The sequence below is a fragment of the Bombyx mandarina genome, chromosome 22 (genome assembly GCF_030267445.1).
Source record: "Bombyx mandarina strain Sakado chromosome 22, ASM3026744v2".
Taxonomy (NCBI): Eukaryota; Metazoa; Arthropoda; class Insecta; order Lepidoptera; family Bombycidae; genus Bombyx; species Bombyx mandarina.
The window spans coordinates 15,852,551-15,880,349 of NC_143228.1; the positions used below are offsets into that span (position 1 = coordinate 15,852,551).

General features: G+C 39.4%; 2 protein-coding genes across 3 annotated transcripts; one reads left to right on the forward strand and one right to left on the reverse strand.

The window, feature by feature from the left end:
- Positions 1 to 1,843: 1,843 nt before the first annotated feature.
- On the forward strand, positions 1,844 to 13,787 carry LOC114240175 (uncharacterized). 2 transcript variants are annotated; one of them, XM_089737181.1, is made up of 9 exons: positions 1,844 to 2,022; positions 2,431 to 2,745; positions 4,358 to 4,634; positions 5,184 to 5,524; positions 6,116 to 6,294; positions 9,347 to 9,460; positions 10,246 to 10,357; positions 12,061 to 12,201; positions 13,061 to 13,787. In XM_089737181.1, exons 2-9 carry the CDS (start codon positions 2,454 to 2,456, stop codon positions 13,690 to 13,692), a joined length of 2,088 nt encoding a protein of 695 aa, XP_089593307.1. In that variant the 5' UTR covers positions 1,844 to 2,022; positions 2,431 to 2,453; the 3' UTR covers positions 13,693 to 13,787. The 2 variants fall into 2 exon arrangements, with proteins under 2 accessions (XP_089593307.1, XP_089593308.1); XM_089737182.1 differs by having other exon boundaries at positions 1,845 to 2,022; positions 12,115 to 12,201; positions 13,061 to 13,785.
- An 8,237-nt stretch (positions 13,788 to 22,024) lies between these two features.
- Pcna (proliferating cell nuclear antigen) lies at positions 22,025 to 27,734 on the reverse strand. Its single transcript, XM_028170580.2, has 6 exons — positions 26,886 to 27,734; positions 26,581 to 26,700; positions 25,302 to 25,566; positions 24,966 to 25,082; positions 22,808 to 22,983; positions 22,025 to 22,319 (listed from the first exon to the last, which is right to left on the reverse strand). Exons 2-6 carry the CDS (start codon positions 26,692 to 26,694, stop codon positions 22,209 to 22,211), a joined length of 783 nt encoding a protein of 260 aa, XP_028026381.1. The 5' UTR covers positions 26,695 to 26,700; positions 26,886 to 27,734; the 3' UTR covers positions 22,025 to 22,208.
- Positions 27,735 to 27,799: the final 65 nt, after the last annotated feature.

Genomic DNA, 27,799 nt, shown 5'->3' on the forward strand with positions numbered 1-27,799 from the left:
TTTGTAAATACTAGTACTTACTCAAATATATCCTGAAAAATCCCTATTTAGCCAAAGATTATTTTAATAGTTATCTGATATGAAATTCAAAGACTCATACTTGATTTCATGGGTTAACTTGGTATTACATCTAGTCACGCGACTCTGGCTTCATCCATCTTTATGTACCTACTAGACCTATGTGTTCATTATAATCTATAGGTGCGCTGGGACCATCCAATAAATATTTAACGTTGAAAATGCTGTTCTTTATTTTGTTTTAAACTTACACGGCTATATAGTATATTGTAATTTTTTTTTTGCTGGTAGCCTAAGGGGTTGTGGATATTACGACGAAGAGAAGATCTTCCACTGAGCGGGTGATGTTGCCCGGTAGACCGACGGTTCGAGTGTTGTTCGGAACTTGTTTAAATGCAAGCTTATCTCGAAAATGTCGTAAGCGAGATTCAGTCATCTGTCAAATATCTGGTTTTGTATGATGGCTACCCGATACAGGGTTATTCAATCTACGCGCGGTTTGGCAGCTCATAAGATTCAACCTAGAAAGACTTGCTAATACTAGGCCTAGCAAGGACATGCTTCGCTGAATGTACCACTGCATTCCAGTTACAACCCACTAAAAGATTCGATGAGAAATTCAGTGGGCTTTGTTTGTGGTCTAAATTGCCACCATTTTATTCACCAGATATGGCTCAATCTGACTTCTTTATTTTTCGTAAACTCAAATTATCACTTCGTCGCAATACTTTTCAATCTGTAGAAACTAGAAAACATAAAAAAGAATTGCAGCGAGAACAGAAATAAGTTTTTTAATTTTTTTTTATTGCGTAGATCGATGGACGAGCTCACGGCCCACCTAGTGTCAAGTGGTTACCGGAGCCCACAGACAGCTACAACGTAAATGCTGCCACTCTGAGATATGAGTTCTAAGGTCTCAGTATAGTTACAACGGCTACCCAACCCTTCAAACCGAAAAGCATTACTGCTTCACGGCAGAAATAGGCAGGGTGATGGTACCTACCCTTGCGAACTCACAAGAGGTCCTACCACCAGTAACAAAGCGTTATCCGGAAAAAGCGTTTAAAAAGGTTTTAATGATCGGATTAGTCCCTGGCGTAAATGTATCGTTTTTCAAGGAGCATACTTTGAAGGCGATCAAATAAATTTGAATGAATAACTAACATTTTGTGAATTACTCATATTTTCCCGGTACTTTTGTCACATAATGGTATGTTTGTATTATGAATTTTTACCCACCCACCCACCTTGAGATATAAGTTCTAAGGTCTCAAGTATAGTTACAACGACTGCCCTTCAAACGCTGGTGGCAGGACCTCTTGTGAGTCCGCACGGGTAGGTACCACCGCCCCGCCTATTTCTGCCGTGAAGCAGTAATGCGTTTCGGTTTGAAGGGTGGGGCAGCCGTTGTGACTATACTGAGACCTTAGAACTATATCTCAAGGTGTGTGGCGCATTTACGTTGTAGATGTCTATGGGCTCCAGTAACCACTTAACACCAGGTGGGCTGTGAGCCCGTCCACACATCTAAGCAATAAAAAAAAAACGCATTGCTGCTTCACGGCAGAAATAGGCAGGGTGGTGGTATCCACGCGCGCGGACTCACAAGAGGTCCTACCACCAGTAATTAAGAGTAGAGTAGGGAATTAAAGAGATGGCAATTTGCGCGTGAACAGGGCGGCTTGGCGATGCGGCAGGGCGGGCGTCAATCGCGCACGGCGCAGGCGCGTGGCACCGACGACGCTCCGCGTTCTGCCCTCGATCGATGAGATAAACGCGCACCCCGCTTTTCGGCTTGGATCAATACGGATTCCATCGATTTTCAGAGCCGCAGCCGCCGCACAACCGAACCGAGGGTCGCACGCGGTGGTTGCGCGCGTTTTTGTTCAAATAATCTAGTGCGCTCGACCATTTTGAAATTTGATAATCATAATTAATAGTTAATTGATTTCTCTGTGTAGTATAAGAAAGTTAATCGTTAATTTGTTAATCGTCGGTTTTAAGGTAATTATTTTGAACGGTGCCTTGATTCAATTTCAAAAATTCAAATTTTGTTTTTTTGACATATTTTTATTTTTAATTTCTGCCTTCTTACCTTTTGCTTAATGTTTTTATTTATCTAATAATTTAGTTTGTTTATTGAGAATGCTTACTATTAGAATCTTGTTGTAAACAATAATATAAGAATTTTATAAGGCTTTTACTTATAAATTTTTACTTATAAATTACATAATTTTTATTTAAATACAACTAAAACCCGATACTGGCACGAAACAACTTACGCGTGTTAAAAACAAAACCGTAACCATGGCAACCGTTCAACAATAAGCCAATCATGGCCGACTTGATCATAAAGTGACCACGTAAACAAAACGACGCTTCTTATATTATAATTCGTAATGGTTTGAACAGATGCCGTAGACCTGGAAAGAACAATGACTTCGACGGACACGTATCAATTGAAATGGCACTCGCACAGTTCGCATCTGAACGGTTCGGTGGCGGCTCTGTTGCGTTCGGAGCGTTTCACCGACGTCGTCTTGTGCACTATGGACGGCTCGCAAATACCGGCCCACAAGTTCATACTGAGTTCGTGCAGCGTGTACCTGAGCGGTCTGTTCGAGGGCCAGAGGTCTGTTATGAGGATGGGAGGGATGCTGTACGTGGTGCTTCCGCCGGAAATATCGACGAAGGCCCTGAAGATTTTAGTCGAATACATGTATAAAGGTATCTATACATATAAATAAAATTGGAGTGTCTGTTTGTAATATTGACATAACCGCTTTTTACTACATGCATATGAATATATACACGGTACATACACCAAAATAACATTTTTTACAATGTTTGTCTGTCTGTCTGTCTGTTTGTTCCGGCTAATCTCTGGAACGGCTTGACCGACGATTTTGACGAGACTTTCACTGACAGGTAGCCGGTGATATAAGTAATAACTTTAGACTAGCTTCGGCCCGCAGCGTTAGCCGCGGTACGACAATAACAGCGGGTAACATTGTGGGACTCGGCTATCAATAATAAAATTTAATGTTTCCGAAGCGAAGAGAGGGCGTGTCGCTAGTATATAATATAAGGAGTTTATTATTGTAGCTTATGTGTAATCTTTTACGTTTCATTTAACTGGATATTGATTTTACGCTTCTCATCAATGAACCTGGAAACAACTTTTGTCTCTACTTAAATAGCTAATGGCCTCTAGCGCCTATTCCAACTACAGGTTTGGTAGCCGAGCTAACGCAGCTCATTCTCAGAGAACGGCAACTTACCATTATGAGAGCCGCACGCTCAGTTGCTTCTTGAAGCAATAAAGAAACTTTTTGTCAGCTGCGAATCGTTCATTCGAATTTCATGTTCGTCAACATCCAAGGGATAGGCAGGGAATAATTAAAAAAACGTTCACAAGAAAATTAGTTATCCAATCCGTGGTTATTGCATATAAATGAAGAGATATATATTGACCTTTTTTTTTATTGCTTAGATGGGTGGACGAGCTCACAGCCCGCCTGGTGTTAAGTGGTTACTGGAGCCCATAGACATCTACAACGTAAATGCGCCACCCACCTTGAGATACAAGTTCTAAGGTCTCAAGTATAGTTACAACGGCTGCCCCACCCTTCAAACCGAAACGCATTACTGCTTCACGGCAGAAATAGGCAGGGTGGTAGTACCCACCCGCGCGGACTCACAAGAGGTCCTACCGCCAGTAATTACGCAAATTATAATTTTGCGGGTTTCATTTTTATTACACGATGTTATTCCTTCACCGTGGAAGTCAATCGTGAACATTTGTTGAGTACGTATTTCATTAGAAAAATTGGTACCCGCCTGCGGGATTCGAACACCGGTGCATCGCTTCAACACAAATGCACCGAACGTCTTATCCGTTAGGCCACGACGACTAACTTATAATACAATTTTCCAAAAATTTTATGTACCTATCAATAATTTTACTGTATGTGTGTATGTCACTGAACTCCTAAACGGCTGGACCGATTTGAATTAATTATTTGTATGCGTTTGGGTAGCGCCTTGGACGGTTTAAATTCACAAATCCGATAATATATATGTTACTAAGCGCCTGGATTGCCTAACTATCCCTTTGTTTTTTAATGTATGTTTTAGTCTTTTAGGTCTCTTAGAGATATATTGATTCTCAGTGCCTTAGGATTCATCTTTTACAGAGTCTACTAGATATTCTGGCGGTTTAGTAAGAAAATCGAAGGAAGAAATCGGCGTAATTACTTCAGTGCGCCGCGTGGGTCACCGGTGACCTACATGGCAGTCAACGTGTTAATGATTATACATGAACGTTTCTTTTGGACAGGCGAAACGACAGTCTCAAATGAAATATTGGACACCGTCCTGAAAGCTGGCGAGGTGCTCAAGATTCGCGGGCTGTGGCGTCAGACCGACGAGGGCGGCGCCTCCACGGAGCCCCCAGACAAGAGCACATTCAACCAGACCCTGCCATCGGCGAGCGTGAACAAGCAAATCGTGCCCAAGAAGCCTGACGAGGGACAGGCCAAGATAGCCGTGAAGAAAGATGATAAGCTCTTGAAAACCTTCACACCAGTTCAAGGCGCAGGACAGGGAATAACCAGGTGAGGATCTATATTTACATGTTGACTGTTTTCCAACGTCCAGTCTAATCGGGCGGGCAACCTCCTAGTCTATTAGACCAAAAAGTAAAAGAAATTTAAAAATATAGAGTGCTGTATTGAAGTAAGTACCTAAGTACCAATTTGAATCCAGTAATTGCTACTGCTCTTTGGGGGAGAATCTGAAAAGTAAGTAAAGTGGTCCTTTTTTTTTTAAATGATAAATTAATCTATAGTTGAATGTCAACTCAACAATTGTGCAAATATTTCATAAAGGTGAGTGGTTTTAATATAAATAAATTGGAGGAATATACACTAAATATGTGAATAGAAAACTTCGGGTTTTTTTTAGAATATAAAAGTTTGTTTATTGTGAAAGACAAGGTTTCAATATTTAAATAATAAATAAGTCGATAATCAACGAGATAAATAAGAAGCACGCTAGTCGACTCTCGACCAACTCTTTTATGATTCTGTAAAATTTTCTCTTAACTTTGTTATGATTAATGTAAAATGAAGCAAAGGAGACATATCTGCTGTTTGATGTTTCAGACCAATGTTCATCGGTCCCCCAAAGCTGGTGTTCATTAAGACCACCGAAGGCGGGACCCAAGCCGCCTTACGTCCCTGCGCACCGAAGGGTCAGACCATACTAGTCGCGCCGGCACCCACGTCTGACGCCCCCACCCTCACCACAATGACCGCCACTGCAGCAACGAGCACGACCAATCCAGTAGCGGAGGCGTCCGAAGACAGTCCACCACCGAGGATACTGAGGAGGCACGTCACGGAAAAAAAATACGGGAAAAGGCAGAAGACTGAACGAAATACGGAAGAAGATGCCAAGGATAACGATGACGGCGGAAACGCTGATAATGTATCTGAATGCTCAAGTAAGTTCTCACCTGTAACTTACTAGCCAGGATCAAGATAACGACTTTTTTTATTGCTTAGATGGGTGGACGAGCTCACAGTCTACCTGATTTTAAGTGGTTACTGGAGCCCATAGACATCTACGACGTAAATGCGCCACCCACCTTGAGATATAAGTTCTAAGGTCTCAAGTATAGTTACAACGGCTACCCTTCAAACCGAAACGCATTACTGCTTCACGGCAGAAATAGGCAGGGTGGTGGTACCTACCCGCGTGGACTCACAAGAGGTCCTACCACCAGTGATTATGCAAATTATAATTTTGCGGGTTTGATTTTTATTACACGATGTTATTCCTTCACCGTGGAAGTCAATCGTGAACATTTGTTAAGTACGTATTTCATTAGAAAAATTGTTACCCGCCTGTGGGATTCGAACACCGGTGCATCGCTCAAAACGAATGCACCGGACGTCTTATCCTTTGGGTCACGATGTCTTTCTGGAGTCTAATTTGATTTAGCCTAATCTCTTATAGCATGGGATTTTTTACTATTTTCGTTAACCCATGAGTCGTTGTTTTTACAGTTTGTAAAATGTGAATAACGTTACAGAGAAATCAAATCAAAGCGCTCAAGAAACGACGACAACTGAAATTCAGATAAAAGATGAACCGGAATGGGACGCGAGCAGCATCGAGGAGGAGGAGCGCTCCATCGCGGAGATGTTCCAGGCCGAGATGAACGTGAAGTCGGAGCCCGTCGACGACGTGGACATCGAGGACGACAGCCTGGTGAGACACAAGAACAGACTACCTGACCCGACCTAACAGTACTGTGTGCTTAGTGCGAGTTTCTTAACGTTCTCGATAGCGTAAAAGTTAAGCCAGTTTTGTACCCTTTTTTTATTGCCCTTGTAGGCAGACGAGCATACGGCCCACCTGATGGTGAGTGGTTAACGTCGCCCATGGACTCCAGCAATGCCAGGGGCAGAGTCAAGCCGCTGCCTACCGAAATGCAGTATGCAGTTGGAACAGCGCCCCTAGCGACAAACGTAGGCAAACGATCCCATTCCATACAGATATGAGCTAACTTTTACGTTATCGAGAACGTTAAAAAACCCGCACAAAGCACACTGGTCCTTATCGTTATCATGAGACTATGAGCTTAGACCATAATATCACAGGAAAAGTTAACACTGATCCATGGAGTCATATACAAAAATAGATGATTGCTACGTATATCAGGACGACCGCATTATTACGGCCATTGTCAGACATAGGGGCGAATAGCTAGGGTGATCGAGTTAAGAGAAATATTGAGTATACAAAACACGTTTGCTGTCTTAAAACAATTTAGCAATCTTCTTTTGACGTTAGCAAACGAAAACTAATGACAGCTCTTACAATGGAGTCACCGTTCTTCAAGAAGGCCGGTTGGTAAGTGTGATGGCGTCTACGCGCCTCCATCGTAGGCTCTGTCGTAGCACGAAGTTAGCCGAGTTCCGACGACATTACGATCGTGTTGTCACTTCTCGGGAATCGTGCCGTGCTTCGTTTTGCTACCAAATTACTGACCTTCTCCGACATATATGAGGCCGTCAGCGCAAAAGTAGCCTAAGCTTTTTAGCTAGTTAATATGGAGGCAATTAGGTTTGATTTTTCGAAACAATACTCGCAAAAATAATGTTTACAAAGCTATCTGTTATCTATGGGTAGGCTGGTGGATATAGGTGGATAGGCCGGTTTTGCATCAAAATTTATTATAGTTTAAATAAATTCCAATATACGTCATATAAGCTTGAATATAAAAAAAATGTGGGTTAGGCCACTTTTGCGCTGATGGCCTCATATACTTAATAGGTATTCTCGGTGTATTTGTCACACTTGAGGTAACCCTTTTGTGATAGAGGCTAAAGATTTGCTTTTACCTCCCTTGTTTATTAGAACCAAAAATTGTCTCGATGGTGCAGTTGCAGTCTTGCAGTCAGGGGAAAGCCCGAGCACTTTGTGTTACGATATTTTAAGCACAATACAATTAAAACGCAGCTGATATGTATGACCCTACTACTTCGCTTAAATACCTTGGCCATTCTTGGGGAGTGATCTTTCTTACTTTTCAAGCTCACCAATTTCGACCGATCAAAACTACAATATTCATAGTTAGCAAATTGTTTTCCATTTAAAATGACAGAAATAAGACTCTTATTCCAGTTGACAAAGTGGTCTCCTGTGAGTGCATAGCCTACTGAGTTTTCGCCGGATCTTCTTAGCGGATCGTGATCCGATGGTACAGGGTGGCCCATAAGTCCTTTGATATGAAAAAAAAATTATTAAAATAAAACTAATTACATTATGAATTAAATTTTTATTTACATAAAAAGCTTAAAAAACGGGAATTATTTTTTGAAAATAACATCTCCTAAATGTAATCCGTTGCGATCACGGCACTCTTGCAAACGACGTCTAAAATTGTCGATGACTGCGCGGCACGTCACTGCTGAAATGCTTGTCATTTCTCTGCGGATGTTTTCTTTTAGGGCCTCAATTGACCGCGGGTTTGTGTCGTATACTTTAGCCTTAAGGTAGCCCCACAAAAAAAAATCCATCGGGGTCAGATCTGGACTACGTGGAGGCCAGGAAATGTCTCCTCTCTTAGAGATAACTTTGCCAGGAAAAAGTTGACGGATAACGGGCATAGCAGTGTTAGAGGTGTGAGAAGTGGCCCCATCCTGTTGAAACCACGTCCTGGCATTAAAGCCTGAAAAGTTTTGCAATTCTGGTATGAAAAACTCTTCGATCATAGCCACATATCGCTCCGACGTAACAGTAACTGCGCGCCCTCTGCCATCCTCAAAGAAGTAAGGCCCTAGGATACCATGGGCTGACATAGCGGCCCAAACAGTCACTTTCGGACTATGTAAGGGCTTCTGATGCTAAAGTTTTGGATTGATGGGGCTCCAATAGCGGCAATTTTGTTTACTAACATGCCCGTTAAGATGGAAATGAGCCTCGTCAGAGAACATTATGTTATTGAAGGAAGTAAACCGATTCAACATTTCATTCGCATAATTTTGTCTTTGAATACCGTCAGTTTCCTTTAATTCTTGAACCAACTGAATTTTGTAAGGATGCATATGTAAATCTTTCTTCAAAATCCGTTGTAACGATGTCCTGGATACGTTTAATGCTCTGGCGCGCTTACGAGTTGACTGTGTCGGATTTTCGCGAATAGACTGTGTCACTGTGTCTATGTTTTGTTCCGTACGTGACGTCCTTGGGCGACCCAACCGCGGTTTATCTAACGTCGAACCGGTCTCCTCGAACTTAGCAACCCAGTTCTTAATCGTTTGAAGAGTTGGAGTGTCGTCAAAGTTGTGTAACCCTTTGTGCCTCGAAATTTACGCCGCGCAACGGTTGCCGAATTGTCGTTTTTATAAAACTCGCGCACACAAAACGCACGGTCCGCTCCGGTAAAACGCTCCATCGCGACTAAATTCCCAGAAACCGAAGTTACTCCCCCCGCTTCCCCTGCACCGCTCACGCGCGCCCTGTTCGTTTTATTCAAATTTTACTTTTCAAAGGACTTATGGGCCACCCTGTAGATTAAGCGAAGCAACACCCTTGCTAGGACCAATGTTAACAAATTTGTTAGAGTGAGCTCGTCAGCTTCGTCTACATGTCAGATGAACTAATATAAGGATTACTGCTGGCCCGGAGACCTTTCCAGTTTCACAAGAACAAGTGGGCGAGCAAGGGCTCAGCCAGAACGGGTCTTCGAAGTTACTAGGATAGGTTGGAAGGGAAACTGTGCGTGTGTTGAAGTGTGCGTGTGTGTGTACCGCAGGTGTACAGTCCGCTGGCGTGCGAGCTGTGCGCGGAGGTGTTCACGGTGCCCGCCGCCTGGGTGCGCCACGTGCAGGGCCACGCGCACGACCAGCCGCGCCCGCCCCGCGCCCCGGTACGTGCCCCGCCGCACCCCCTTGCACTAAATAGCTCACTACCCCAGTCTAGCAGATACTGAAGTCCCTCATAAATACTGTACAAACATACATTATCCACGTAGAAATAGATTTTGAAGAAGAATTCTTCCATTGGTGGTAGGAACTCTTGTAAGTCCGCACTGGTAGGTTCCTACCACCATCCCGCCTATTTCTGCCGTGAAGCAGTAATGCGTTTCGGCTTGAAGAGTGGGGCAGCCGTTGTAACTATACTAAGATCTTAGAACTTATATCTCAAGGTGGGTGGCGCATTTACGTTGTAGATGTCCATGGGCTCCAGTAACCACTTAACACCCATCTAAGCAATAAAAAAAAACGTACCAGGAAAGATGGGAAGTATGTTGAATGTGTATGCAGTGATGGATTTACGACTAGGCCCGCGAGGCACATGTCTAGGGTGGCATAATTTGAAAGACGGTAAAATTTTTGAAATACCTACATTTCAGAGACGATTAAAGGGTAAAGAAAGTCTCCTTTGAAAACGAGCTTAGATTAATATTTATAAAGAAAGTTATAGAAGTTATTTTGAATTTTAAAAATTGATAAAATTTATTCTAACGTTAAAAGCGATGCGATAAGGGCCTAGAGTGGTATCAAAGCCTAAATCCATCACTGTGCGTATATGACTTCTGCTGGACCCGACAATCAGACCTGAGGGATCCGATAAGGTCCGACAAGGACGTCGCTAATAGAACCTGTCGGGTTCATTGACCCGTCACTGACTTGGGCCGTGTGACCTATCCAGGGCGACGAGGGTGAGGAGACAATGGCATTGCTGCGTTGCGACTTGTGCCAGAAGCACTTCCCGAACCCAGCGCAGTGGGTGCGGCACATACAGAGCACCCACACCGAAACAGGTGCGTGGACCACACTAGCCGTACCACCGTCTAACGCTGTAGGTCTGGTGTGCGTTTGTAACATGTACTTTAGAAAATATATAACGAATTAAAACTGTCACCGTTTATAGTATAGCTTAATGATGTGGGAACAATCAACAATGAACTTAAAGATAAGTAATTGAGGTAAACAGAATTAAACACTTTTCTATATAGACTGAAGGACTGATTTTTCTGGAAGCTCCCCCGCACGCCTGCCGCTCAAAGAGTAACCAGTAAAAAATTCGAAGGAAATACAGATAAAAAGTCGTATTTTGAACCTCCTTGTTTTTTTTTTTAAATCGATAAATAATTATTGCTCTGTGCAATTTTCGACATATCTAATAAAAAAGTATAGGTATTAAAACCCACACTACACCTACAGTTTGTAATCGATGTCTATTATATTAAGTTAATTATAAGGAAATATGTAGATTTTTGTGCTAAATTCCCTTGCTGTATCTCATATAAATATTTTTGTTATGTGCGAGATTACCATTGGTTTTTCTTGGATTTTTTTATTATTATTTGCGATTCGTCTTTATTCGACCTACTTGTATTATTTCATAAGTGTTTCAATGGAATTGTTTCCCAGTATGTTCCACAAATGAAAGTTTGCGCACATTTGTTTAGGCACGAATTTATAAATAACAAAAACAAAAGATATATAAGATTCGTATAACTAATTTAAGGAACCGACGCCGCATCATACCTTGGGTAGATTCGTTCGTGTAAAATAAAATCTACAAGAATTCTTATAAAAGTTTTTTAGTAATACGAAAATACATCTCCTTCGCCGGTTCTCCTCTGGAGTTTTTACTTGCGAGATCCGATGGTAGTGGAATTCACAATTCGTGTTTATAAAATGTTTGCTTCAACAAATGTGTGTTTTGATATTTAACTTAAAAAAGGCTTATTTAAAAAAGATTCGAGTTGATATTTGAAAATGATATATCTATATACATTCTCTGGGAAATGGTTCACGGAGCATAATAATAATTAAATAAGATAATAACGCAAGCTAATTAATTACGATGTGATGCCTGTTTGTAACTATAATATATTGATTTAAACAAGGAACCTCGCATGTGTGACTTATTAGATTTGGTCAATTGTAATTGAAGACATGAACGAATGAAAAGAATATGATATAATTTGTCAATTTTGAGAAAATGGGCTAAAAACTTTTGTTATTTGTACTTTTCTTCTTCATCACATGCAATTTCTAAAAATAGCCTTTAAGCCCGGAGTCTTAGGGTCTAATATGGTTTATAGGATAAATAACACCTTCATTCAATGTAAAAACTCAAAAATCTTAAAAATGGTACTTAACCCCTTCATCCACTCATGTCTTCAATTGTGTAACCTCCTATTTATTTAACATTAATTCTGTAATCGGTGTGCTTATTACTGACATAGCTGAATGCTGATTGTTATGTATGTGGCTGTAAATGGCTGATTCTCGACAACCGAACATCGAAACCTAAACTCTATCCCATAAATTAAAACCGAATCGACTCGATCACGTCCAACGTTCCGCTACACTCATGATAATCACTTCAGTTATGTTCACGAATCGATTTTTTTGTTGTTGTTACCCCACTTAATAACCGATTTTAAAATCGATAACGTTATTGATTGTGATTCGAACGGGCGATGTTCTAAATTGGTTGTCGATTGTCTAGAATTGGCCATATCAAACAACAGTGCCCCACCAAAACGTCACAATCGTTTCACAGAGGGCGCGCAAAACAAGACATGTGCACATTGCAAGAAGACGTTCCCGTCACACGCGTCCATGCTCATACACATGCGCACGCACACAGGTGAGTGCGTACTCTGTCTCGTGCACAGATAACATCTAAAATGAAAGTTCCTTGGCGATTTTTTTTTATTTACCACAGACAAACTTTTTCCTAAAACTGTTTTTTTTTTCTTCAAAATCGGACGTGACTCGTGGTGTAATCGAATTCGGTTGCGAATAGTGACCTATTAAAAGGATCACCTTGTTATACTACAATATTGTGGTTCCGCGAGTTGTTCCTGAATTGAAATAAATATATTTTTAATTAAAATATAATTGATACTGTACATACATAGCTTGTAGAAATAATAAATAAGTTATTACAGTAAGTACTTTAATCAATCGACTTTGTAAATAATCATATATACCAAACTAATATCATGAAAAAGCTGCGTGTTTCATTAAATAATTGTCAGTCAGTGCTCATTTCAAAAGGTTGAAATCGAAAATCATTGCAAAGCTAACGCGCAAGATTACGATGAAATCACAACAATGCTTAACGCCTCAGCTACACAATGTCACTTTCAAACGCCAACTGTTTCCTGTTGACTGAAGATGCGACGTTCGGATCATCGGCGATCCTAGTGTCGCGGACGGTCCTGTCTGGTATTCGGCACTCAACGAAGAGATAGAGAAAATATATTAGATATAATGCGTTTTACATATTACTACTGCTCTGGAATGAACTAATTCCATCGGTGTTCCCCGAGATCGTATAACGGGTTTTTGTTTAAGTCTCGGCTGTGACTTTCGCATTACCTAGTTTGTCCGCTTGTCGTTACTAACATCGGAAAGCTTCTAACGTGCCCAAACATGTTCTTTTTAGTTTTGGAAGTGTACTAAAACCGTTTAAAAAACCTTAATTTTATCATTATTATTAGGTGTTCCAAAGCCCAGGACATCTACAGAGCAAACTGAAGGAGCTCGAGCTACCGAATGTGCATTACTTGTAAAGGAACCGATCAGAACAGCCGAAGAGAAGAAACCAGAGAACAGTGAGTCGGACAGTCGGCCACCCCGCCAGCCCGTGGTCCCCAATCAAGTCCGCGTGCTCGGAAACAATTATCCCGTACTTTACGAGTATCTCAATCGTCCGACCATCATCAACAAAGAACAAATGAATGCAGCTTATCAACCTATTTTTGTTCAACTTGATCTGCGAAATTCAGCTTCAAGATATTTACTCACGAATACTGTCCAAGGGCAAACCAGCAATAAGGACGCCGCGTTAGCACAACCTAATAATCAAAGCGCCGCGCTAGAACCGTCTGGTAATAATGCTCGTCAGCAAAACCCTGGGCCAGAACAGTCCACTAATCAAATAGCTGGGTCAGGGCAGCTCAGTAACCAAAGCGCCGTGTTAAGGCAGACTAACAATGAAACAGCTGGTCCGGGGCAATCTGGAACTAAAAGTACAGGGAAAATTCAAAGGAAAACTCAAATGACTGCAGCGCGTTGTCGTCAATTTAAGAAATCGTATAAAAACTGCGAATCAACGTCGAACAGTAAATAAGCTCCAACTGATTTTCGATATCGTTCTCCTCCAGAATATCGAGAGAATGTTCGCTCAGAGTATAACGTCGAGTGTATATATATTATGCATAAAATTACATAGGTGCCAACTAAAAAAAAACCGTAACCAACCACTAAAAGCTTGGGGTTTAAAACGCAGTTTAAAGCGTCAAAGTAAGATTCATGCTATGAGTGAAGAGTATGAACATATTGAATAAAGCACGGGAAACATGTTTATATACAAATAAAAATTCAATTATTTTCTACGTCACAAACCGATGATCGACAAGGGTCTCTGAAGCAATATCATAAGATGACATATAATTAAAACGTTAACCTATTTAGAAGAGACTTTAAACAATTGGATTTCGACAATTGGATTTAATTCAAAATTAAACTAATTATTATTTAACAAAGAACCCAATGGCTTGTAGAAGTCGGGTAGGAGAAAACAAGAAGTTTGGCGAGACTGAAAAACGTGAAGATAAAATCTAACGTGCAGTATTATTTACTTAAGGTCCATAGTGCAACGCAGATTGAGATCGAGCTTAGTACGTTCTGTATACGGACGATTTTAATGAAGTAGGGATAAGTTTCTCTTCCAAATTTAATGTATACCTTGAGTCCAGGACTAGTGCCAAATTGTTGCATCACTCTCGTCTTGATCATCAACTTAGTAGGCAGTTAAAAGTAGATAGTAGTTGATTAGGTAATCGGATATAACTAGCAGTAGCAGCGAAATTAGATGCATAAAATCGGATATTTCCAAGTTGTAATCGATTCTAACGTTGTGTAGACACAATTAAGGCTACCTTAACTGTATAATCTCGTTTTTTATTGTCATTAAATTATTTCTAATGTTCACGATTGACTTCCACGGTGAAGGATTAACATCGTGTAATAAAAAATCAAACCCACAAAATTATAACTTGCGTAATCACTGGTGGTAGGACCTCTTGTGAGTCCGCACGGGTAGGTACCACCACCCCGCCTCTTTCTGCCGTGAAGCAGTAATGGGTTTCGGTTTGAAGGATGAGGTAGCCGTTGTAACTATACCGAGACCTTAGAACTTATATCTCAAGGTGGGTGGCGCATTTACATTGTAGATGTCTATGGGCTCCAGTAACCACTTAACACCAGGTGGGCTGTGAGCTCGTCCACCCATATAAGCAATAAAAAAAATCTGACTTTTCGAATACATACCTACTTAGAGTTTACGTGATCGCGTGCCGCGAGCTAATGTAATGATGATAAACGTGCGAAATTAAATCGTAAAAGTAATTTTGTGTCTATGACTCGTCTAGTTGACGCGTTTTGTTGTGACTTTATCTGATATTAATTATACTATCATATTTAAATCGGATTTTGTTCTCAAATGAATAGATATTTAATTTAGCGCGGAAGCCTATCTCTGTTTTTTTTTAAATTAAAATGGCTACTGCTCATCAGCTATCCACACACTTTTGTACACGTTTTCATTAGCTATTAGTGTAAAGCTGTAATTCTGATATTACAAAGAGATACTTTACATTTCATTTCAACAAATATCTATGCGAGCATTTTGAATGGAAAAATAATTGATTTCATTAAATAGTTGACCTAAATTCGATACCCCAAAGCAAACACACAAATTGATAGTAAGCCGTATTTAGTACCTAATTGACAGTAATGTACTAGAATCTAGTCTTTAGCGTAGTGATGTGACATAGATGTAGTAGTAGTAGTAGTAGAAAAATGCTTGAATAACAAGATGTTGCAAACGTTACAACCGCTTGTCGTGTTGCTTAAAGCAATATGTCGCAGACAAACCTTAGGCGAAACACCGTGAAAGAAGGTTGTGATCAGAACGATATGGATTGTATCATCATATCATATCACATGTATGGTTGTATAATCTCGATTATAGGGATAACTGTGATGAATTGAACGATCTATTGGTGATATTGTTGAGTATTAAGCTAGGTAAGCGTAATGGATAGCGAATAGGGAATATCGTTGTTGTCTGTATTCTTCGACGTAATATTGTATACACTTAACTGACTGGTCGGTGCAGGGTGTGATGACATCGTTCCTGAAATGTAATTGGTGGATGTTCTGGTTATAAATGGCAATATAAGAAATCAGTTGTCGAAAAAATGTACTGTAGGTACCTACTTTGCGCGTAATGTAATGCAAATAAAAATCGGCTAACGCGTGTGATTCCGCTGTCTAGAGCGAATTTCGGTTTTACAAAAATATGATACGTCCCAGTATGACGGATGAGACAGCCGTTATGCAATGCAACCGAGATGACAGCCTCATGTCTCAAGATTGGTAGTGTTCACGTTGTCTATGGGTTTCTTTAACCGCTCAGCACCAGTGTGCTTAGTGCGAGTTTTCTAACGTTCTAGATAGCGTAAAAGTTTGCTCATATTTGCATGGAATGGAATCGTTTGCCTATGTTTGCGGCTAGGGGTGCTGTTCCAACTGCACACAAAATTTGGTAAACTTTTACGCTATAGAGAACGTTAAAGAACTCGCACTAAGCACACAGGTGAACTGTTGGATTAGATTTGGTAGTTCCTTCAGGGCACGTTCTCTTTGCACCCTGTATTGATATAGTAGGTCATCGCCTATTGTTCGTAGAAGAAAATATCCGCCTAATTTTGGATGGTGTTTAAATGTGAATTAGATATATATTTTTAATTAATATATTTAATGTATGTACTACGTATCAATTATGATAAGAAATATCGGAACCACAGTATTTGTCGTTTTTAGTGGTACAACAGGAAATATTATCGAAAATCGATTTTAAATACGTTAAGCTAAAACGAATTGTGTTTACTTTGTCTCAATATAAATGATCTCAATACAATGCAATAAAATTTGATGAAATAAACTTTACAGTTACCAGTAATAAGTATTTTCTATTTGTTATTATGCTCGTAATCTAAGGAGTTATACTCTTTTGGCGAGCTGATCGTAAAATTAACCAAGTTGAATTAAGGATTGTCAAGAAATGTATTAAAATCACTCGGTCATAATAATTGTATGCTGTATTGTATTTAATTTTTTATTTGAAAAACTCACAAGAAATGATTTCGCCATATTAGTCTTCCAAAAAAGTATAGCTCACAACGAGTAAGTAGACTTACCCGCTTTTTTCTTTGTCTCCCGATTATTATTTTCTTGTACTTTTTTTGTTAATTAATTTAGTTGTACAAAGTTATTAATTTATTTAATAATAAAAATTCCAAAGAACTTTCGTTTATAATTAATGAGATGAGAGTCTATTTTTTATTCCAATACAAAGAAAACTACTTCAGATTTTAGCAGGTATGGTATGTACACTTTTCATTCATCTGTTCCGATATAGATCTTAAGTATTTGACAAGTAAAGTGCCATGCAAACGTATCATAAGAATACCTTTGATTAATTACAAACCCCGGCCATAATGTCATAGGCTGTGTGCAAACATTATAGGTCAATGTTTTATTAAGAAACCAGTTTTTCCTGAATCAAACTGAATCAAATATGGCAGCTCTCACGTGTTGGTTCATTCTAAATCACTCGCTCTTGTTCGAATTGTGATTGTGTAATCTCGTTTGTCCGCACGGGTAGGTACCACCACCCTGCCTATTTCTGCCGTTAAGCAGTAATGCGCTTCAGTTTGAAAGGCGGGGTAGACGTTGTAACTACACTGAGACCTTAGAACTTATATCTCAAGGTGGGTGGCGCATTTACGTTGTAGATGTCTGTGGGCTCCAGTAACCACTTAACACCAGGTGGGCTTTGAGCTCGTCCACCCTTCTTAGCAATAAAAAAAAACTAAAATATATACTTAAATTGCGGTTTGGCTACACACCGGATTGAGCTTAACCGAGAAATACAAAAAAATACACATTGCACCCAACTGCAATATTTTTGGAGTACAATACAATAACGACTTTTCATTCAAATCGGAAAGCATTCTTGATAAATTACTATTTTGTAGTACTGCCAATAATGTTAATAATGTTGCTATTGCTGCGAGACAAAATTTGTGATAAAATTTAAAGCGAACTTTTAATCCCTAATCTAATCTAATTAAAGTTTTTATTTTACAAAATCAATTATACGTAGGTACGTCTTAATCGTAGGGTATGTTATAATAATGATACGATGGTACTTGAAAGTTCTCAACAAATTGTTAGGTGTAGTATATTTACTTGTGCAATTACTAAGTACATTTGAAGCCGTCATCGCAAAAGTGGCCTTACCATAGTTAGTATGGAGATAATGAGGTTCGAATTTACCTTTACAATACTTGGTAGGCAAAAAAATACGCTATAAAATAATCTTTACAAAGTCATTTGTTATCTATGGATTGAAACTAGGGATAGGTCGATTTTGCATCAAAATTTATTATGTTTTCAATAAATCGCAATACATAAGCATGAATATGAATTGTGGGTTAGGCCACTTTTGCGCTGACGGCCTCATTTAAGATTAAGAGCACACGTTGGTGTAGATATAGGCAGCGACTTGACTCTGCCCCTGGCATTGCTGAAGTCCATCCATGGGCAACGGTAACCACTCACCATCAGGTGGGCCGTGTGTTCGTCTGCCTACAAGGGCAATAAAAAATAAATAAAAAAAAGATGTGTTTAGTTTTTGTAATCGTTTCGCTTACACAGGGGAGCGGCCGTTCGTGTGCGGACTGTGCAACAAAGGCTTCAACGTGAAATCGAACCTGCTCCGGCACCTGCGCACTCTGCACGAGACGGCCGACGAGCCCGGCGTCGCGCCCGCCAAGCGCGAGCCATGAAGACGAGGAGGGCGGGCAGGTCTGTACACGATCTACTTTAATAAAATAATAACTGGTCTATCTAACTTTGAAGTCGTCGTGGCCTTAAAGGATAAGACGTCCGGTGCATTCGTATCTAGCGATGCAGCGGTGTTCGGTTTTTTTATTTTTTTATTGCTATTTATTTATTTATTTATTGCTTTTTTTTCTGGGTGGACGAGCTCACAGCCCACCTGGTGTTAGGTGGTTACTTGAGCCAATAGACATCTACAACGTAAATGCGCCACCCACCTTGAGATATAAGTTCTAAGGTCTCAAGTATAGTTACAACGGCTGCCCCACCCTTCAAACCGAAACGCATTACTGCTTCACGGCAGAAATAGGCAGGGTGGTGTTACCTACCCGTGCGGACTCACAAGAGGTCCTACTACCAGTAAAAAAAAAAACCAAATTAAAAGCCCGCAGGCGGGTACTAATTTTTCTGATTGACTTCCACCGCAAAACCCGCAAAATTATAATTTGCGTAGTTAAAAAATTGAGACTTAACACATTAAAACAATTACATATCATGTCTATAGGCTGACAATTCAGAGTAGCATCTTTTTTTTTTATTGCCTTTGTAGGCAGACGAGCATACGGCCCACCTGATGGTAAGTGGTCACCGTCGCTTATGGATGTCAGCAATGCCAGGGGTAGAGCCAAGCCGCTGCCTACCATAATCTATTTTAAATCTAGTTTAAAGAACATTTATCAAAGCCATTATGATTCAAGTCAAAGATCAGTGGCACTAAATATTTCATACAAATAGAAGAACTTTCTGCCACGTGGTATTCGACGGTATTCGTGTCTCGAGTTTTTTAACGTTCTCTTGATAGCGTAAAAGTTAACTCGAATTTGTATGGAGTTGAAACGTTTGCCGCTAGGGTCGCTATCCCAACTTTTACGCTATTGAGAACGTTGTAAAACTGGCACTAAGCACACACTGACCATTCCCTGCGGACAGGGCGAGGCCGCGGAGTGAGCAGCTCCGGCGACGGTGAGCCTCGCAAGCAGAGCTACTCGCTGTTCCTGCGACAGCGCGCCGTGCTCTTCTCCGCCAGGAAGTGGAAGCAGTGAAGCGAGCCCCCGACGCAGCACCGGTCGTTACCCACTTGCACCACTCGTGCCCAATAACGACCCCTGTACGCTTAGTGCCAGTTTTTTTACTTTCTCGATAGCGTAAAAGTTAGCCCAATTTTGTATGCAGCTGGAACAGCGCCCCTGGCGGCAAACGTAGACAGACGATCCCAGTCCATACAAATTATATGAACTAACTTTTACGCTATCGAGAACGTTAAAAAACTCGCACTATGAATAGTCGATATACAGAAGGGTTTTTTTGGGTGATGAGTATGAATAGCAACGTTACTGCGTGCGAACATTTGGTTGCAACAAACGTTGGAAATCATAAAGATCCTAAGGCATTAGACAAGTGTGAAACGTGTTCAGTGTGCTTAGTGTGAGTTTTTTAACGTTCTCGATTGCGTAAAAGTTAACGTAGTTTGTTTGAAGTGGGAACAGCGCCCCTAACGGCAAACGTAGGCAAGCGTTCCAACTCCATACAAATTTGAGTTAACTTTTACGCTATCGAGAGCGTTAAAAAACTCGTACCTACTAAACACACAGTTGTGCTCGCGCAGTGGAAACGTCTCGGTGCGAGGTTGCGTCGGTCGGCTATCTCCACGACATCCTGCCCACCCTCCTTACAATTATTTTTACAAGTTTAACTATCTATAATTTTTAAGCTACACATTAATGTATTTTTTTAAAATTAAATTTTAAATTTAAGCATTTCGTATTCTAGTCTCTGTTAAGAACCGCTGTTTGTGTTTGAAATAAATTCGTTTTAAGTTTTATAATTAAAAATCGCATTTGTCTAAGTTTGAAAGTTTTACGCGTAATAATTGACGAGTATTTTTCCTGTAATAATTTTGAGTCAAATTAAAATAATTTTGATCTTTCTGCAATCGAAGCACGCTAAAAAGTGTAGATATTTTTATCATCTAGATGCTGCGGTATTTATTTGTAAGTCGTACCTAAGTAATTACTTAGAATTAAGTTATTATTGTCTTATAATATCACTTTAGTTTCTAGCACGCTTTTATTACTTTGACCTTGTATTTCAAATATATACCAAAATATTTTATTGTAATTTTCACCAACATTCACTTGAAAATGTTCACACGCGTCACGGACCGATAACATCACAATAATCTTATTGGCCTAAAATCCTGAATGACGAAGAAAAATAATTTGTTTTACTATTAAAGAGTAACTTTTAGTTTGTAAACTATATCTTTTATTGCATTAAACATTCCAATTCACACGGTTCGAAAACGTTGTGGTGTGGATTTTAAATATAAGTACCTAAAGAACATTCCAGAAGAGAAGACCGTTTAAAGCACACGCCATCTTAGATATTTTCAAAATATTTTTAGATTCTTTTTTGTGTTAACTAACGGACGACCACGAAATTGAAGTTAGCGTAAATATAAAGTATTTCGAAAGTCGAAAATTGTGAAACATTTTTAATCACAGCTGCGATTGGCGAATATTTTATATGATTATTAATAATAATATTCGTAGAAATATTATAATTTATTCAAATACTCATGTAAAACATGTTGAATGAGTCAAATTTAACTGTTTGATTTTCAGAACGTGGTAAAATAAAGATTTCGACATACCAGTAAAAAATGTTTTTTATTTGAGTCTAGAGATTATGACATTCCCAATTTAGGCATATCTAGATTATTTGCTTTAGTAAGAACTGCTGCGTACCATCGAGAACTTTTCGAACCCTATTTGAAGAGGTTCATGTCGTTTGGGGAACACCGTGGAGAGGTTCATGTGTGCGGCGGTTAGTGGTAGAGACGCGAAGGGATTTTAGTGACAGAAGTATTTTGAACAATTGTCTATGCGGTACAGAATCAAAACGAACTTTTTGAAGTTATACTTCTTTAGGCGCGTTATGAAAAATTGATGAGAGTGACATTTTACGATGCGCGCGCACCGTGACACAAAATTGACAGAAATGAAGTTGCCCACTAAATCGCTCATTACAATACGACCGACGTAACTTGGCGAGTCTGAACTTAGCCGCAAATGAACTTTCGCGCATGTACACTCGTAAAAAGTGTTATTAGCATTCATTTTTTAACGTTAAATATTTATTATTAATTATTTAATATTAGAAAAAAAAAAAAAAATAATAAAAATAAAGTATAACTACTTACGCGCGTACATAAATACACGCACTCTTTTTTTTTATCCTGGCTTCCCTAGTTATTATGACAAATTTTGACAAAGCTGCTGGACTGGCATAGGTCATTGACGCGTGGGAGTCAATCGATCGTCATGAAGTTTGTGGAAATTCCCTCAGAAGTATCCGTCACGGACACAGAAAAAAGCGAGTTAAGAAGCATGCGCCTGATGCGTAATGTATTCTAATTGGTCATGTACGATCAAGTTTACCGCCCAATTTGCACGCACTAAAAAGATTTCAAATAATAAAACAAAAGGAAATTAATTACGAAAAATATTTTATTGCCTTAATCAGATAACTATCACAATTCTGTCTGAATACACACTGTGTACAGAAATTGCAGGAATATATATAAACGAATCCTTAAATTGTACGGAATATACATGATAATAAAAAAAAGAATCCTCAAATTTAACGGATTGAAATAAACGGCACAGTTTCAGTTCAGCTGTCTTCTTCCTCGATCTTAGGCGCCAGGTAGTAGCGGATGTGGCCAATGTCCGGGATGCGGTACTCCACCACCAAAGGAACGTCTGCTGACATCGACAGCTGCACCTGAAAGAACAAGAGGCTTTTAAAAATACCAGTAACAACTAGTTTAACACTGTGATAGATTGGACAGAAGAGCCCATGGACACCTATCGACTATCTGAGCTCCGCCGTAACCGTGGGACAGTTCGAAGTCTCGATGGTTTCGATATAACCGCAATCCTTCTCTTCATTAGAAAACAAGTTATACATCTTAAGACACAAACTCTATATTTAACTAAGTACAGTAATGTAACACCATCATACTGCAACAAGTGAAGACACAAATACAATATTGTAATGGCTATTAAACTCTCCTTTTTTTTTTAAATGTCTCAAACGCTTTAGGCATTGATTTTGCCAATGTTAAAATATAAACAAAAATAACCGGTATTCGAGAAAGAAAAAAAAAATACAAATAAATTTGATCTGATTTTCCATATGTGAATCTGCGATTTTATGATACCCTTTAACCAAACAATTAGTGCTGAGCAAGAAGAGGCCGGATAACCTACCTGAGGGCTGAGAGAAGTAGCTTTAGTGAAATAGTTGAGGTACTGGCAGGCAAACGTCAGAGTGACGGGCTCTTCCATTTCAATGACGACTGCCTCCTCCTCTTTGTCAATAGAAGCGGTCTGGGCCAGCTTGACGTTCGCTGAGCCGATGTCGCCTGTTGCCGAGAACTTTACTCCTGGAATTTCATTTTCGGTCAGAATCCAATGACTATTAAATTATAATTTAATCAAATATCTAATTTTATTGAACAAGTCACCCTTTACATTAAGTTGCTACTGAAGACATTTATTCTTTTTTTTTCCTGCCAAGCTGGCAGTAACCTCGAGAGGGTTATGGCAGTGTAACGGGACGTGTATGTGAGCTCATGGTGCTCGCACCTGGAGTGTTGTTAACACTGGCCCTAGTAAGAGCAGTGCTTCATAGAATCTGCCACCGGATCGGAAACGCGACCCACTGAGAAGATCCGACGAGAAGCTCAGTGGGCTGTGTCTATGGGTTAGTTTACTCGCCGAGCCCTTCGTCGCAAGCGACGGATTCGACGATTACAATGACCTATGCTTGTGGTACCTAAAAACACCAATATTGGATCAGGGGGATTCGAAATGACGTGTTTAGGGCGATGGCGACAGGAGTGAATGTCAGCCCCCATCTTGGAATAAGCTTGAAGTCTGAATTGCTAGCGGGGTGGTGTAAAGGAATGATATTTCTTAATTAAGAAAATACAATTAAGCAAATTATTTAAAAACTGTGCATTAAATGTAAATAGAAATAAATAAATTATTGCATTACTAACACCTACTTCTAAAATTACCATCAATGTAAAAGACTTGTACAACATCATATAAGGATAGCGATACAGTGCGATAAGATCAAGTAGATTTATTTTTAATCACTTTTGACCCCATAGGCATTGAACAAGCAAAATAGGAATAACCTAAATGAAATCTCTTATGAAATTCCATTAGCTAAATTGCAAAAATTGGAAGAAATGCACAACACTCATGCACAAACTTTTAAATCGATCATCGATCGACATCAACCCCACGAAAAGCACAGCGGTGCTCTTCAAAAGGGGTCGCCCTCCGAACACCACGCTGAGCATCCCCCTCCCGACTAGGCGCGTTAACACCTCCGCCCCCGCCGTTCGCCCAATCACGATGTTCGACCAGCCCATACCGTGGGCCCCGAAGGTCAAATATTTAGGCGTCACCCTCGACAGTAGGATGATATTCCGCCCTCACATCAAGACGGTACGCGACCGTGCCGCCTTCATTCTAGGACGTCTCTACCCGATGATATGTAGGCGAAGTAAAATGTCCCTTAGAAATAAGGTGACACTCTACAAAACTTGCATACGCCCCGTCATGACCTATGCAAGTGTAGTGTTCGCTCACGCGGCCCGCACTCACTTAAAAACATTCCAAATTATTCAATCCCGTTTTGGCAGGATAGCCGTCGGAGCCCCGTGGTTCGTCAGGAACGTCGACCTCCATGACGACCTGGACTTAGAGTCCATCAGTAAGTATCTACAGTCGGCGTCCATGCGCCACTTCGATAAAGCGGCACGACACGAGAACCCTCTCATCGTGGCCGCCGGTAACTACATTCCCGATCCTGCGGACAGAATGGAAAGCAGTCGACGTCGCCCAAAACACGTCATCTCGGATCCTCCCGATCCACTAACGGTGCTTTTAGGTACTTCAAGCACCGGTCACCGTTCTCATCGAACCCGTCGCTTGCGACGAAGGGCTCGACGAGTAAATTAACCCTCAGACACAGCCCACTGAGTTTCTCGCCGGATCTTCTCAGTGGGTCGCGTTTCCGATCCGGTGGTAGATTCTGCGAAGCACAGCTCTTGCTAGGGTCGTGTTTGCAACGTCATCAGGTTTGATCCCCGTGAGCTCACCTACAAAAGTTAGGGTTACGCTGAAATAGCCTCTCAAGGCTCTCAGCTTAGGTAGGAAGAAAAAATCAAAAAAAGTATAGCATAATGCTTAATATTCTTAATACAATTATTCTAAGGTTGTGATAATTGATTAACCAATTTTTTTTATTGACTCATGGTTATTTTCTATTTTGTATGTTTTGTTGAAATGGAGGTATGTCATTTGTTCTGCATTGTCATTGCATACACAATATATAATTAATGGTATTTACCTTCTTTTGTGCATGAAATCACCATTGATTCTCCAAACTGTGAGAGATCCCGGCAGATTCTAGCAAATTCAGAACTTGGCATGCGAATAGTGCAGCTGTATTCAGTCTCTGGAATACCTGAATACAGAATAATTTTAATATTAATATTTTGTAAGAAATAGGGAGATAATAATACATGTAACTACAATATGAGATACAACCAGAAGACTTCAAATATGAAATCAAAATTATTGGTCACCAATGTTTTAACAATTTCAAAACAGACGAATTGCAAATTTTTAAGCTTTAAATTCATTATCAGAATGGATTTTAAAAAATCACAATTTCAAAACTTACCTAAATGTTCAAGATCCAAATTCATAAGCTTCATCTCGTAATCAGAGACTTTCTCTTGATTTGGGCTCTCAAAAACAAATGTGACATTGTCAGCATTATCCTGTGCTTTTATTGTAACTGTATCCTTATCTCCAGCACATTTGAGAATCTTTGACATGCTGCCTAGATTCATGCCCATTGAGATGTTCCTATCGCAGCGGTACTTGTCAAAGCCATCAGCTCGGAGAGTGAGTGACACGAGAGACACATGAGAGTTGTCCATAGCCTGTCGATTATATCATTTTTAAAACAGAGTACTAGTTTATTTTTGTTACCTGACCATAATCCACTCAAGTGTTATTTATATCAATACAATACCCAAACATTATATACAGCTCTAGAAACGAGCTTCTCTGCTCAATATTTTCTGTAACTAGACAACTTATCTGTTCCTTGGTTTGTATTTGTTTAGAAATAGAATGATCTCTTGAAAATAAATATAGATATATTTCCTTCCTGTCCAGTATAACTAATGTGACCTTTTTTTTTCGTGTCAAAGCGGGACGCCTACGGAATTTCGTACATAAATAAATACATATATCGGGTATGTCGATGTAAGATGTAATATTAAAGTGCAAAATTAAAAATATGGTTTAAAAAATGACTTGATATAATAATTTATTATGGTATTTTACCCTCACTGACATCTTAATTCTTACACCAACTTGCCCTTAAAATAATATTTATAAATAATTTCACTACAAAAAACTACTTTTCTACAGCAAGATTAGAGTTCCTTTAGTATGTATTTTGCAATACATTAAGGATTTGAGATAAGTAAGTAAGTTTCTAATAAACACATGCACAATAGATAAATGAAAGACGGACATTTTTGTTCTCATTGGGGACAGCGGGACGGACAGCTTGAAAGTGGGACAATCCCGCCCAAAGCGGGACGTATGGTCACGATAAGTATAACAGCTTTCTTCAAGGTGTTGAATTAACCCTTTGCAGTCCTATGACTGGTGTAATATAAAGCTGTATGTTCAATACGTGTGGACACTGGACCTCCAAGAGTTAAAAAAAACCACTGATGACCTAACACAGAAAATTCTCTGCTTCACCCAAAGTTGAGTTCCCTCACAGTGGTTAATATTTACTTTCAAATCTTCACGCTTATAGTGTAAAATATTGACTCTTTTAAAGATACGGTTATAATTGCTGAATGTTTTAGAATAAATATTCATTTTAGTTCATGTATATCTTTTGTTTCAAGTCAATTGAAAGTAGTTCCTCTTACCTGTAACTGAATTCCATTGTCATCGCAATCGAAAGTGGCCTGTGTCAGCAGATCTTTAATAGCCTCCAAGACCTTCTTTAAGATAGAGCTTCGGAGTAAACGTGCCTCAAACATGTTTATCTGAAAGTTGATGTTTGAACTTCTACTTTAATCAGATAAAAACATATGCTGACCCTCGCCTTTCAACGTAAACTAAGATTTCATGTAATTTGTACCAAATTCGAAACATGGTTAGTAATTGCTCTTGTTTTAATAGTACATGGTGACGCTTAAGGCAGGTTTGTAGAAAAAACTGTTATACTTACATTTTAATGTATCACTTCAATAATTTTGTTGAAAATTAATAATAACGCTAAGCAGTCAGCGACCCCTAACTTACAAACAAATTAAAACAACTGTGTAAAATAAATGACAAAGCAGTAGGTTCGTAACCGTTCGACGTTCGGTAGCGGGAAGAATTGGCGCGAAACTTGTCCATTTGTCCAAACAACCATAGACTTTTCGTTTTATGAATCCGTCGGACAGGCAAATGAAACGTAGCTCATATTGACAAGCCTTTTGTAATAAAGACAATCGATACTGGCATGAAAATTGAAATGGCATAAAATTAAATATGATTAAATGACGTGACCTAACGTAGATGTTGAGTGGAATGAAATGAATAAGTCTTTAGTAAAATGACGAGAAATTACAATTTCTATTAAATTAAATTTCTACAATTAAATATTTATTTTTGTTATTTCTCCTGTGTACTGGATTGCACTGTTTTATTATATGAATTGATAACAGCAATATTTAATTCAAAGATCTCTTTTATTTAAGAGTTATTTAAGTGTTGTTACATTCAATACAGAATAATAATAAATTATATCACAATATCTGAAAAACAACACCTGTCCTATTTTTCTAAATTGCCATGAAAGCTTCACAAATAGCATTTTATTCATGCTTGACCACGAAAACTATGATTTGAAAATGTTGGAAATGATGTAATGACAACAATTGAGACAACAGATGAGATTAAACAATAATATTACGGTTTTACATAACAATAAAACCGATATTATGTGCCGAGAAGGAAAACATACAGCATTGTATTATGAAGAAGCAGTGTGTACTTAGCTTAGATTCCTTGTCTATGTCCAACCATAGACCGTCAATTTAGTTCCATCTTTAGCCGCTAGGTGCTGCCAGCAAGTATAAAGGGAGCGCAGCCATC